Source organism: Pocillopora verrucosa, chromosome 1 (assembly GCF_036669915.1).
Source record: "Pocillopora verrucosa isolate sample1 chromosome 1, ASM3666991v2, whole genome shotgun sequence".
Taxonomy (NCBI): domain Eukaryota; kingdom Metazoa; phylum Cnidaria; class Anthozoa; order Scleractinia; family Pocilloporidae; genus Pocillopora; species Pocillopora verrucosa.
The window spans coordinates 16040883-16053810 of NC_089312.1; the positions used below are offsets into that span (position 1 = coordinate 16040883).

The 12928-nt window shown below is 37.6% G+C and overlaps 2 protein-coding genes across 2 annotated transcripts; both read right to left on the minus strand.

The window, feature by feature from the left end:
• Nucleotides 1–5707: 5707 nt before the first annotated feature.
• LOC131789260 (pyroglutamylated RF-amide peptide receptor-like) lies at nt 5708–6604 on the minus strand. The gene has a single exon (XM_059106328.2). The coding sequence runs from the start codon at nt 6602–6604 to the stop codon at nt 5708–5710; it is 897 nt and encodes a 298-aa protein (XP_058962311.2).
• Nucleotides 6605–9642: 3038 nt separating this feature from the next.
• LOC131789340 (QRFP-like peptide receptor) lies at nt 9643–11088 on the minus strand. The gene has a single exon (XM_059106436.2). It carries the CDS (start codon nt 11086–11088, stop codon nt 10198–10200), a length of 891 nt encoding a protein of 296 aa, XP_058962419.2. The 3' UTR covers nt 9643–10197.
• Between the last annotated feature and the right edge of the window lie 1840 nt (nt 11089–12928).

Genomic DNA, 12928 nt, shown 5'->3' on the forward strand with positions numbered 1-12928 from the left:
AGTTCTCCATCGACAGCTGCATATTTAATGTACAATAGGACTATATGAAGAGCGTAAGAATATATCATAGCATACTAAATGTTATGTTTGAAAACACCGTGCAAATTGTTGGAAGCCAGTTTATTACTATCCAAACCCAAGATACCGCTTATAAATTATTAACCTTTTGGTTTTCAGGAGAAATTTGATTTTGATGTCATTGGAAATGCCGTAAGAAATACACAAATGTTCAATAATATTTTTCTGACCGATGTAAAAAGCATTACTTTAATCCCCAAAAGTCAATTTTTAGATTAAAATAAAATCTGTCAGATACTATTGAAAAGTTGACATTAACTCTTTGAGAAAATTTAAAATGTGTTTTGTGCCAATTTTTCTATTTACATATCTTGGCTGCTAGATGCCAAAATTTAAATAGACTTATGCACCTGTCATTTTCTTGTTTCTGAAAAAAGAATGAAAATCGACTTTCATAAGCGTTTTACGCCCGAGTATTCATCTATGCATAAATAAATATTTACAGCTTCTTTTTAATTACTTTATTTGAAAGTAAAAGCATTACAAATTCAATTTGGTGAAAATTGTTTTCTTTCAGCTACTTCAGCGGTTTTAAAATCTGATCTCAAGAAGACTGCATTTGATAGCAGAATGATTTCATAAGGCTGTAGTTCCTGTCCAAATCTATGTCAAATCAAGGATTAGAATTGTTCGTGAAATAATACATCTAGTGTAACAAAAAAAGCGGTTAGTTCTTCATTTTGGGCTTAATGATTAATTGATAAGACAGCTATGGCCTCAAGGTGAACTTAGGCCCGTGCAGTCCAGCTCTAACTATTATAATTTTCCAACCTTTTTTACCTTATTTACAAACAGTTTTGAAAGGTGTTTGCAGGGAGTGGCTTATAACGCAGCATTTGTTGGTTATAATTCCGCTAAAGTTCAATGTGTTGTAATCCTTTGTCACTTATAAAAAGCAGAACAGTCCGTGGATCAGTTATCTTGGCGCTTGAATGAAGGTCAAATAAAAGATTGGACTATAAAGAGGCCAACGTGCTTCTCCCTCGGTACAATTTTATCATTCTGGCCGTGAACGGGCCAGAATCAGAAATTCGATTTAGTTTTTCTCCCGCAGGAAAATACACAAAAAAGGCGCTACGTGGGAGTTTTCAATTGCGCGTCACTGAATTTCCGGAAATGATCAGGCAACCAATCAAAATGAGTTAAATAAAAAACCGGAAGTTCTGTCATCCGACAAAAACAAACACACGTAGAGCCGATAAGTGAAACGGTGAAACAGGTTTTTTTATTAGCCAGAAAAGAATTGGCTTCGACAAAACCTCCTCCGCGGTCACAAATATGAGCTGATATTTGCTGCACTATTTATTTTCCAAACAAAAATCCTTGAGTATAGCTGCCGTTAATCTATTTGACAATTCCATTTGATCGTAAACGATACTTTGAAGCAACAAACAGCTGCACTCGAAGGTTTACCCGCAATAATATTTGTTTGATGTAAACCGTCATACTCTGGTGAAACGGTGTGGCTGTTTTTTCATCAAAGAAAAAAATGGCCACACCAAAACGTTCCCTGCTCACGCAAATACGAGTTGATATTTGCCGCACTCTATATCCTCCAAATGACAGTCCGTGAGCGTAGCTGCCGTTAATCAGATCGAAGATGCTTATTCCATTTGATCATAAACAATACGTTAAAGCGGACAAAGGAGAACTACGCTCGAAGGTTTCCCGTCATAATTTCTCTCATAAGAACCAACACCTGAAATATCAGACTTTTCCAAAAGCCAATTGGCAACACGGTTAGTAACTCCTTACCAGAAACCAGTGTAGAAATTGCTTCCTTTTGTTCCGATTTTAATGCGCGAGACATATTAAATTCCGAAGGATACTTAAGTGCTTCCTCGAGAGCGGAATCGAAACTAATAACTTCACATTCAGAGTTCGCCGTCTTTCAGTCTTTCTCCCGCACGGGCAAAGTGTCAGAATGACGCTCAAATGACACATTTGGCTAGTGATTGATAGCTGGAGCCTAACCACACCAATCAGGAACTCCCACGAACGGAGTTTTGCAACTAACAGTGACTTCGGGTAGGCGCAATCTTCATTTCCCCACCCCCAACCCTCTCCATATTTTTGACCGTCGACCGCCCCCTTGTTACAAACTTCTTTATCTCCCCAGCCTTACACTTCCATTAAAATAAAAAATGGCGGCAATAATTTTCGTATATATATATATTCGTAAATACTGAGCACTTGCTCGTCAAAATTACGCCTGCTCTGCAGGCTACAAGGGACTAAAATTAGTGGTATGATATAAAATGGTCACACTTGCGCCATTTCGTATCTTTACATTAGCTTAACAAAAGGTGACTGATTTAGCTCGCATATAGTGTCAAAGGAGAGCACCTCTTAGGGCCGAAACAATGCAAACATAATCCTGGATGGTTCCAATTGCTTATTTGAGATACACTCACTATACAGCCCTTAGCAGCTGATATAATTACATACAAAGCTCCCTTCATTAAACTAAGAACCATAAGAGGTATGAGAGATAAATAGTTATGTATACAAGAGAAGTAATTTTTCAACAAAATAAAAATATTATTCTCTCCAACTAACCTTTTTCGACAAACACAGAACACCTGTGAATAAAACAGCTGTCAAAGGAGTATAATCCCTGCCAGTATGTCAAAATTTGTACATTTCTTAATACGAATTGTATCTGCTCATATTCTGGTGATACTTACGGTGACCACAAAAAGGTGGTGAAAAAAGGTGCTAACACTAGGTAAAGTATTAACCCAGGCAACAGGGCCTACAACAGGTCTAGAAAATATTACTTTGCTGTATTCATCCCATATTTCTGGTAAATATAGCTTTTGCAGCCTCAAAAGAGGAGGCGATCCCGCAGAGGCTTGTTAGCTCAGTTGGTAGAACTCTGCACCGGTATCGCAAAGGTTATGGGTTCAAATCCCGTACTTACCTGAATTTTTTTCAGGCCTCATTTCTAGTACTAGTTCAGTAGTGTTCATAACTGCGAGGAACGATTCTAAATTCGTTTCTTCAACCTCAGTGCACACATATGATTTTCATATGTTTACAGCCATTATGAACAACAACGTTTGTTGGGAAAGGTGTCTTTTTCATAGATCAATCAGTGTTTGAGACCCTGAGACAGCATACCCGTGTCTTTGTTTGTCTGCCAAAGGGCATCCACTCATCAGATAAACAACTCACTATCATTTGCAGTTAGTGTTTTTTTTTTTCTTTCTTTCTTTCTTTTTTTTTTTTTTTTTTGTACCTTGCTGGTAAGCCGGCAAAGATGCGTGATGACACTGGCAGCAAATTGAAGGTACACGTATATGTAATCTGTTCAATTTTGTGTTTTTTATAAGCTGGGGTCAGAAAAAACACATATTTAACGCAAATGACATTTAAAAGATGTACTATCGGATCTGAAGTAGTAAATAACCAACAGTTTTAAGGTCCCTCAGCAATGACGCAAATGTTGGTCACTTACATTTGTCCCTATAGCTCAGACATACGGTAACTTCCCAATTCGATCTTATTTAGAAGTCATAGCAGTTAAACTAGCCATAAAACCAAAGCTATCATTATCTGAGGTCAGTGTAAGGACATATTGACCATTAAAAAGTCTAACTCTTTTGCCAACAGGTATTTCTTTTATGCTTTATTTAGTCTATAATTTTGGGCTGCCACCAAGTTGTCGTTATTATCAGGAATCTATCTCTTAACGGACAATAACAGCCTTTGAAACGTTTGGTAAAATTCGTGACAATTCTGTAACAGGGTAACAGCGCCAAAGTAACATTTTTTTTAATATTATACAAGGATTTCCAGCCCTGAGAAAGCCGCAACGACACACGTAAAAAATACGATAATGTTCACGTGTGTTGGATATTACTAATTAGCTGCTGACGCGTCACTAGCTTTTCGCACCACTCTGTCATGTGAATGAATGAATAGCAAAACCTTCATCAATCTCAATCCAAGGTTTTCCTCGGATGATGGCTGCCAAAACACTGAAAACTTCGTATCGCTTACAGACAGTGACGTTCAAAAGTTTCTAGAAGGGAAGAAAACCAAAATACGAAAAGAAAAACCGAAAGTTACGTATTCTGTGGCGTTGGTCATGGTATTACTCGCTGCTGAGAACGAAAATTGACGGTTGGAAGACTTGTCACAGGCCGATTTCGGTCGTGCTACCTGAAAACAACATTTCCTTATGCTATTTATCACCAACTTGTATTGGATTGTCTACAACAATAACCAAAAGAAAGACGATACAGCATATTATATTTTTAGGGAGAAAGATACAAGGGTTTGAAATCACACCTCGCTCATATACAAACATGGACCTGCAATATACTGTAATCGTAATGTTTTCAGCCTATAAGGGTAACATAGTTCGAGTGATCAGGGTTTTCATTGCAATGTTCGATTGATTGTTCAATCCAGGGGAAATAAGTTTCTTTTCGCGTAATCGCAGGTTATCAGAAGGCTTGACAAAATAGTACCCTATTGCCCATTACCTCGATTCTTTAGACGATAGCTGATAAACTACATTGAATTCGTGAAAAGATTCGTAAATTCCACTTACCGTGTCTTTCTAGTATGTGATCGAGATCTTTGAATCCTCTTTGCTTTACATGGACTTTGACTCCTAATGCGACCAGAAATGATTCGTCGATCACGAAGTATTTACTGCCACCTTTCAAGATCGGCTTGAAACTTTTTGGCCAGTTAATTTCTCCATCAGAAGATTCATCCATTGTCAAACTCAACACCCTGATTTTGCAATATAACTAACCACAAGAAATTGTAGATCGGCAGATCGCCTCAGCTGAATTTTGTCCTTGCGGCGTGGAACGCGAACGGATGTTTACAAATTGTGAATGAACTATTGTCAAGAAGCAACCAATTGCGTGTCGTGTCTTGCTTGTTGTCAAGGGGGGTTTGTTTACGCGAGTCATTACGTGCATTGAACACTCTACAACGTATTTTATTAATTTATTATACTCATTACTCGTACTTTTATTTTTTCCACCGGATAAAAATATCTTAGAAAGCAACAAAGCAAGTTCTCAATGATTTAAGAACCCTGTTTAAAATCTATATAGAATATTTATACCGCTTGTTCTCTTAACTTCACATCGCAAATACCGTACTATGTTAAAATACGCGAGCTCCGTTTGGGGGCGCGCGGCGCATGCAATGTTTACTTCTACTTGAAAAGACATGTAAGCTGATAAGTGCTTGGGTTTGATCCGAGGTTGATGTTTTTGACATGTTGACCAACACACCGGAATGCGTAGCAATTATTAGACATCAATCAAGCAGATTCCCGGGAGAGTTTATTTCATCTGTTAACAAAAGAAAAATATCTCACCTACATCAAAGAAGTTGCGCTCTTCACGATCTTCGGAAGCATGCCGGCATGTCGGCAAACTCATCGGAATGAATAAGTAATGAGAAAGAACAATAGCCTGAATATATGAATACTTAACAACCTCAATTTTTGAGGTTCACATTTAATCCGCTATGGAGTTGTAATGAATACCACTCTTCACCACATCAAAATAAAAGAATTGGCAACGTGTTGCCAAAATTGAGATTACAGTCTCAGTATTTTACAGTTTTTGTGTCCTCACGGTACTCGTGCAGTAGTCTAAATATTTGCACAGGAGAATAAGAGTTTGAAAACTGCTTTAACATTCTCGCGCTCTCTGTAGATACCATAAATTATTGGATCTAATAACGTGTTCAAAAATATCAAAAATTGCGTTGCTCTCCACATGTACTCGTCGTTTGTTACGTGAAAGTATCTCAACGCTCGAACAAAGAAAAAGGGCGACCAGCAAGCTGCAAACGCTAATGTAAGAGCTGCTAGAGGTTTGGCGACCTTTAGATGCTGTCTGGAACGCATAGCTGTAAAAGTATTTTTTCTGGGAGAAACCTTTGCGCTAGAGCGCAGAGTTGAGAAGATTTTAGCCTGGGCATAAATCATGAAGATAAGAGGACCCAGGAAAAAACCAATGGCATGAATACTGTAGTAGATTTGTCTTCCCAAATCTCCAAGCGTGTCGTTGGTGCAGAGAATTGTTCCTTCGTCGTTAGCTTGCGTCTGGTAGGCATAAAGTAAGGGTGAGGCAACAAGCAAGCTAACAATCCACGAGATAATCAATTTTCTATATACACTCTTCGTAGTAATCGCTATTCGTCGAAATGGTTCAACAACAGCCTTGAGTCGCTCAAAGCTTATAAGAGAAAGGGTTGTTATGGATAATGTATAACAGGCTTCTATGAAGAAACTTTGCAGCTTACAAGTGATCTTTCCTCCAACCCAGGTCCAGTGATCGGCTATCGCGTCTAGTGTAGACAACAATGCAAACGTTAGATCAGCGACGGCTAGATTGGCTATGAACCATTTTAGTAAACACCCTTGCCTCTTTATTGAACGGTAGCAAACAAAAAGAACGAGGGAGTTTCCTGCCACTGATAGCACCAGCGACAGTGAGTAAATAATGTAACCGAATGCAATATACATTTCGTCTTCTTTGGCCATGAGTGTTTTTTCTCTAGTGGAAGAACCTCGATTTCTTGCGAAGATCGGGTTATCCTTAGGTTCATTCAGTGATAGCTTAAAAGAGGTCTTTTATATTCTTATGCTCTCCACCGAGAGAAGCCAGAAAAAAATCATGGAAATTAAAAAGGGAGACAGGTGTTATAGTGTTTGATGACGAGACAGTTTTTTGGCTTGAACGTTGAAACAACTGGGTTTGTAAACTCTGTGAAGCTACTTTGTATGAAAAAAGATCCAGATTAGCAAGTCAAATATCACAAGAAAAATGTAAAAGACACTTAACGAATGACCAAGACCAATATCACGAAATTAGCAGAATGGGAGTAAGCTGAATATAAAGAGTACTGAATGAATTAAATACGAGATGTCAACTCTCTCTATAGTTACATTAGCTAGGTTTTTTTCCTCCTTAGAACATTAACTAGTTTGCTCCAAGATAAATCATAGTACATCGTGACAAGATTTAGAATGATCGACAATCTGTATTAAATTACTTTGGCAGTAAAGATAAAATTACAATAAAGATGGTAATTTAAATTTCGAAGGATGCACAGTATTAAAGAGATAATTAACCTATAGCTAACAGTGAAAGGAATATACAAACTGAAGACTTAATGGGCAGGGTGTGTGATATTAGAGCATGGTCTCTTAAAATGGCGCCCCACGCAAAACGTAGTGAAATTACAACCCATTAAGTGAGATTGGGCTGGTGGTCGGTGTAACGGTAGAAGAAACACAAGAATTTGGAAAGGTGCAGTCTAACTTTAACACTGATTAATTGGATGCCTGGTTCTTATTTTGCTTAACAATACATGCACTTAGCATATGCAATTGATGCTAGCAAATTTTAAGGGCATTTCGCACGAAATCTACCGGTCAGCATAACTTTGTTGTTAGGACTTCATTTCAAGCTGTTGTAAATTAGTTGTGTTCTCAATCTTCTTGGCCTTTAATTGAGATATCACGAAAGGATCCCTAACTATTGTCAGTTCTTAAATATCGGTTTTTGATAAACATGAAGATGAATTTGCACCTTTTTTCCAATTTTGCTACCCGACAACGTTGCACTAATGTATAGGGTTATGTTTTTAAAGCACTTTTCTGATCATCAAATCATCCATAATTTCAGATTAAAAAACTTGTGTAGTCTTTGGCTTAAAAGGAAGAGAACCCTCCTGTTCTCAAAAAACTGTGCCCCTTAAAAAAAGGCCTTTTTGCTTCTTGCTTTTCCAAAATACAATTAAAAGTATTAAGGATAAGATTTTAGCTGAATATAATTTCCTACCTAGGCTATCTAGCTTTGGATCTCAAAGGAACATTCACGCCTGATACAACGATGATTGAAAATGAAAAATATCGAAAACCACATGTGTCATAATAATTTTCAGTTTAATTTAGCCTGAATTTCTTTATCATCATCAAGCTGATTTATTATTGATGTTTTGTCACAAACAAGTAATTGACCGACAGCGTAGTAGCTCTGCTCTCCAACAGTACATGAAATCAGCCCCCGCAAAAAAAAAAAAAACGAGCGACAAGGTTAACTGAACTTGTTGTTCCATTATATGGCAATCGTAAAGGCAATGCCTTCTCTTGCAGATGGAAAACAGACATAGTTTGATGATACTCTGGTTTACAGATTTAATGAATGTAACCGAAAAAGTTACAATTCATAGACCCAACGTTTCGACACTCCTGTCTAGTGCCTTCATCAGGGGTGATCTAAACTCTGCAACAAGAGGTCCTTTTAGATGATCACTAATTAGCGGCCTTTTTCCTGACGAGGTGTAAATAGGCGTCAGGAAGCAAACCGCCATCGTCACGATTTAAAGGAGCGTGGGCGGAGTTAATATGCCAAGCCTCCAAACAAAGGCGTTGGTGGTAACGCCGATTAGTGGTGATAATTTTAGAATTATCCCACCCAATTGTATGGTTAGTTAGACAATTGGTGAAACATTGAAGTGCTCTAGAACTTAGAAGTTCCATTATTTTATGTCTCAGAAAACGTTGCACTGATATATAAATCAGCGCTATCATGTTTATTCATCTGCGATTTCATTGCACAAAGGTGTAAGCGTCTGGCTGAAAAAAAAAAATAATAATCAGACACCACGCTTCGCGAAAATCAGGAAAAAGAGGGCCTTTACTGTTTTCCGTAGCGCCTATTTCAAAAGCCTTTTTTCTTGCTTTTCAAAGCTTTAATTTCAAATGTGAAGGAAAAAGAGTTTATTTTGTACATAATTTCCTACCTCAGCTCTCTCGCTTTGGCCTTCAAAAGATCGCCCATGGCTGATACAACGGTGATAAAGAATGTACGACGAAGAATAACCTCATGTCCTCAAAATCATTTTGCCTTTTCGTAAACGTTTTTGTGGTAGTTAATATTGCCATATTCAAAACAAAATTCGTGGCAGGTGCTCGTCATTTGGACAGCAGCATAATATTATATTTTAGGAGGGTTGATTCACTGTGGACTTTACTGTCAAAAGAAAATTATTGGTCAACAACATGCGAACTTTGCTCTCTACTGCTTATAGAATCGGCCTCTTCCAACCCGAATCGAATAGCTAGTTTTATGGCAAATTTCAAGTTTCATTTCTACAGCTACAATTGAGACAGTTACTGAAACTTTCAGGTGCTCTAATTTAAATTCGGTTTGCTATCTAAGTCGTAGCTGTTTCTCTTCTTATGCATGCTAATGACTTATATTGCCTTTTGTTCTAGCCGTATCACCGCAACTTAACACAAACTTCAGGATAAATTTTTTGGTAACGACAATGGAAAGTTATTAACTCATATTGGACAGAATCTTAATTGTTAGCCGTGAAAGCCAACACCTCTTTGAGACTCTGTACACATAAACATAAGCCCTGTATAAAGGTTGAGGTCTTTGGTATATTTACATTTAAAATATAACAGACGGCAATGGATGATTAATTTATAATCTTAAACATTCAAGGGATTAATCATTTAATGTCTGAAAAACTGTTCGACTACTGTTCAATGCATTACTTAAGTGATCTCTGATGCAGGTTGCTGGCTAAGGGTGCAAATCATTTTACACCAGCTTTTTTCCGAGAAAGATGGATCAAACTGTCAGTTGCTGTGTCCTGGTTCTTGCTTCGAGGAAACGAGGAAATAGGGGCCATTTCAGTGACAACTGCAAACCTCCTTTGTCTCCCCTGCTATTTCTCCCGCTTCTACAGTGGTGAGTTACAGCCTGGAACAGGCTCCTAAAATGACATCTACGGTGGAAAATACGATGGTGTCACAGTTTCTCCAGAAAATCATTTAATCTTTACCAATTGATGCAAATTAAAAACCTCCTCCCAGTGAAAGTTTTAATCAGACAGTTCCGGCGTCTTTCTTCTCGGTGCTCCTAACTTTACATTGGCTACAAACATTCTGGAATATATCTAATGTATGACCTGATCGAAATATTTGGTCATGACTCGAGGGCATGTTGGCCAGGAACTCGGAACATATCAGTTGCCTGCCACAAGGAAAATGAAGGGAATGCGTCGATGCAAATTGACCTTTTTATCAAATGGTATAGACATGCGCCATAAGTACTATTAGCGACATAGAATTCTCCTCAGGGAAGACTTCATATTTCCTCCATAATAACCATACAACAGAGGATCTAACCCAGCATTGAAAAAGATTAAAAGCTGAGACATCCTCCAAACTAAACCAGGGGACGCCAAGTGGAATTGAAGCAGCGTTCGTATGACCATGAACGGGGACCAACATATCACAAACGCTGTACTAAGAGCAGCAAGTGTCTTGGCAGCCTTCCTGTGGCGTTTATTTAATTGCAAAATAAAACACGAGGAGTTTCTGATTATAGGCACGACTCGCAGAGAACGATAAATGCGGCTCTGTATAATTATCATATACAACATCGGTATAACAAAGAATATTGTTGTGTGAACACTATAAAAAATTTGCGGAATTCTATTTCCCCTCGTCGTCGTAACACAAACAACGTCGCCGTTTTCATTTGTTTTAACGCGATAGATATATACCAAAGGAGAGCATACAAGCAAGCTAGAAGTCCACATTAAAATGAGTTTTATGCGTTGACTTTTGCTCCAACTGCTGATTCGAACGCTGAATGGGTCGACAAGAGCCCGAAGTCTTTGATGGCTTATGGCCACAAGTGTAGTTACTGAAGTTGTGTAGCTCGCCTCGAGCAAGAATCCTTGGAGTTTGCAGGTAATGTTCCCACCGATCCACTGTTCCAAGAATCCGATACCATTAAAAATCGTTAGGAAAGTAAAGAGAAGATCTGCCGATGCTAAATTTGTCAACAGCAACATGAATGGATAGTATCTTTGTTTCAAATTCTTGTAGCAGCGTAACAACACCCAAGTATTGCCAATGGTCGATAGCATGAAACACGTACTGTAAAATACCGAGAATGACACCAAAATGGCTATAGGAAAGTCGTCACTTGTCGTCATAGTTTAAGTAGACTGAGAGGCCTTGACGAAGAATATTCTAGAATCACACAAAACCTGTCGACCACAATCGAGTTCAGTCAAAGTTCTGACTGCCTTGGCAGATATGAATGTCGGAGTGTTATGTCGCTCAGAGAACCCAGCACAATACAAATATATATATTCACACTAGTTGTTTTCTTCTCATTCACAGATTAATATAAAATTTAACTTTTGACGGCTAGCCGTTTCCCCAAGTAATTATACTTTTTCTGCTCAGTTTGCTCAGCCCTTACAATTCTGTAACAATCCAAATTAAATACTGTCTTAAAATTTGCATGCTCATTAGAATTTTTTCTTTTTTATTTTATCTTTGAAGATCGGGCGGGCCTTTAGAACTCGCAAAGTCACTTTACAATTTGAAATTTTAAGATTTCGGTTTTTTGATCTAATATTCAAATAAGCAGATACAAAAGTGCACAAGAGAACTGAAAATAAACTAAGTTGTGGGTAGATTTTATTGAGGAAATGAAATGCTAAAATGTTTATTCAGCTTCACACCTACGTGCAACTGTTGAGCTAAAGCGCCAACCGTTTATTGGGATAAATCTTAAAAAAAGCTTGTCTTTTCTTGAGATTGTCCAGCGACTGACAATAAAACTTCATTTTCAAGGTTACGTGGAATTGTGAAAAGGCCATCTGCTGGTGGATTGCGCTTAGAAGGGCGCAAAAATAACAAGGAAACTTTGAGAACGGAGTAAAAACAAGAGCCTTCGTCGCTATGGTGTTACGTTTTGTATCATTGCTTTTCCAATTTAAACAAACCCGGAAAACTATGGATGGTGAATCTATCGAAAGCGATAAAAAAGCGATATGCGAATCGAAAAGAAATTTCATTTGCTTCAATGGTAGATTGTAGTTTTCAATTTTGGCCGGATTGGATCAATTTGTTCAGACCCGACACCTGGTTGTAATCATCACTGAAAAACATTTCTGGGTTTAAGCTCCAAGCTTTCATAAAGAAATGTGATCGATATAGCGGATGTGAAGCGACAAAATGGAGATATTTTTCCATTTCATTTTTTTTTTAATTCCTGCCTCCTTCGATTGTCTCAAAAGTACTCGCGCTGCAAATCTGAAAATTAGAATGCGAACTTTAAAATATTTTCAGGACACTGACCTCTACAAATTGCAAGTGTTGAATTGAAGGACAGATTAATTTACCGTTGGATGGAATATAAAGATTCATTAACCCTAGTTTTTCTTTTCATTTTTCGGTCACTGCATTAAAAAAATTTAGATTTCGTTGAAATTCATGCCATAGAAAAACAATATTTTAGTCGTTGGTGCTATCAACATTTTTCAATACAATTTAGAAGAGGATACTGAATATTTTTAATATGGTAGCCACTTGAACTTTGGCTTTACCAAGCATACCAATTAATATGCTGTCTTATCGCTTATTGTAAAAGTGAAGATCGTCTTTGCCACAAAAACAGTGAAAAATAGGAGTAATGAGGAGGAGAAGTTAAAGGTTACCAAGATTATCGTGGCTTTACATCTCTGAGTAACATATCGTTTTGATTGTTCCAAGATTACCTTTTATACTCTGATTGAGAATATCATGAGAGCATTCGTTTACCTTGTAACATTAAGAACAACAAGTTAAAAAAACTTAAAATGTTATTATTTAGGTTGAATGTACATTGTAATTATGATAAATTGTTTTGTTTTAAAATAATTTTTAGTCGGAGTCGAGGTAACGAGGAAGCTGTACACCTGCAGGTAATTGCTTCGTTAAAACGAAAGAAAAACCAATTTAGTGGTCTTAACACGTATTACTTGCCCTTATTGAAAATGTAAT

Excerpts from the sequence above, each read along its gene's own strand:
- LOC131789260 (XM_059106328.2), bottom strand. The coding sequence starts at position 6,604 with ATGGCCAAAGAAGACGAAATGTATATTGCATTCGGTTACATTATTTAC.
- LOC131789340 (XM_059106436.2), bottom strand. The coding sequence starts at position 11,088 with ATGACGACAAGTGACGACTTTCCTATAGCCATTTTGGTGTCATTCTCG.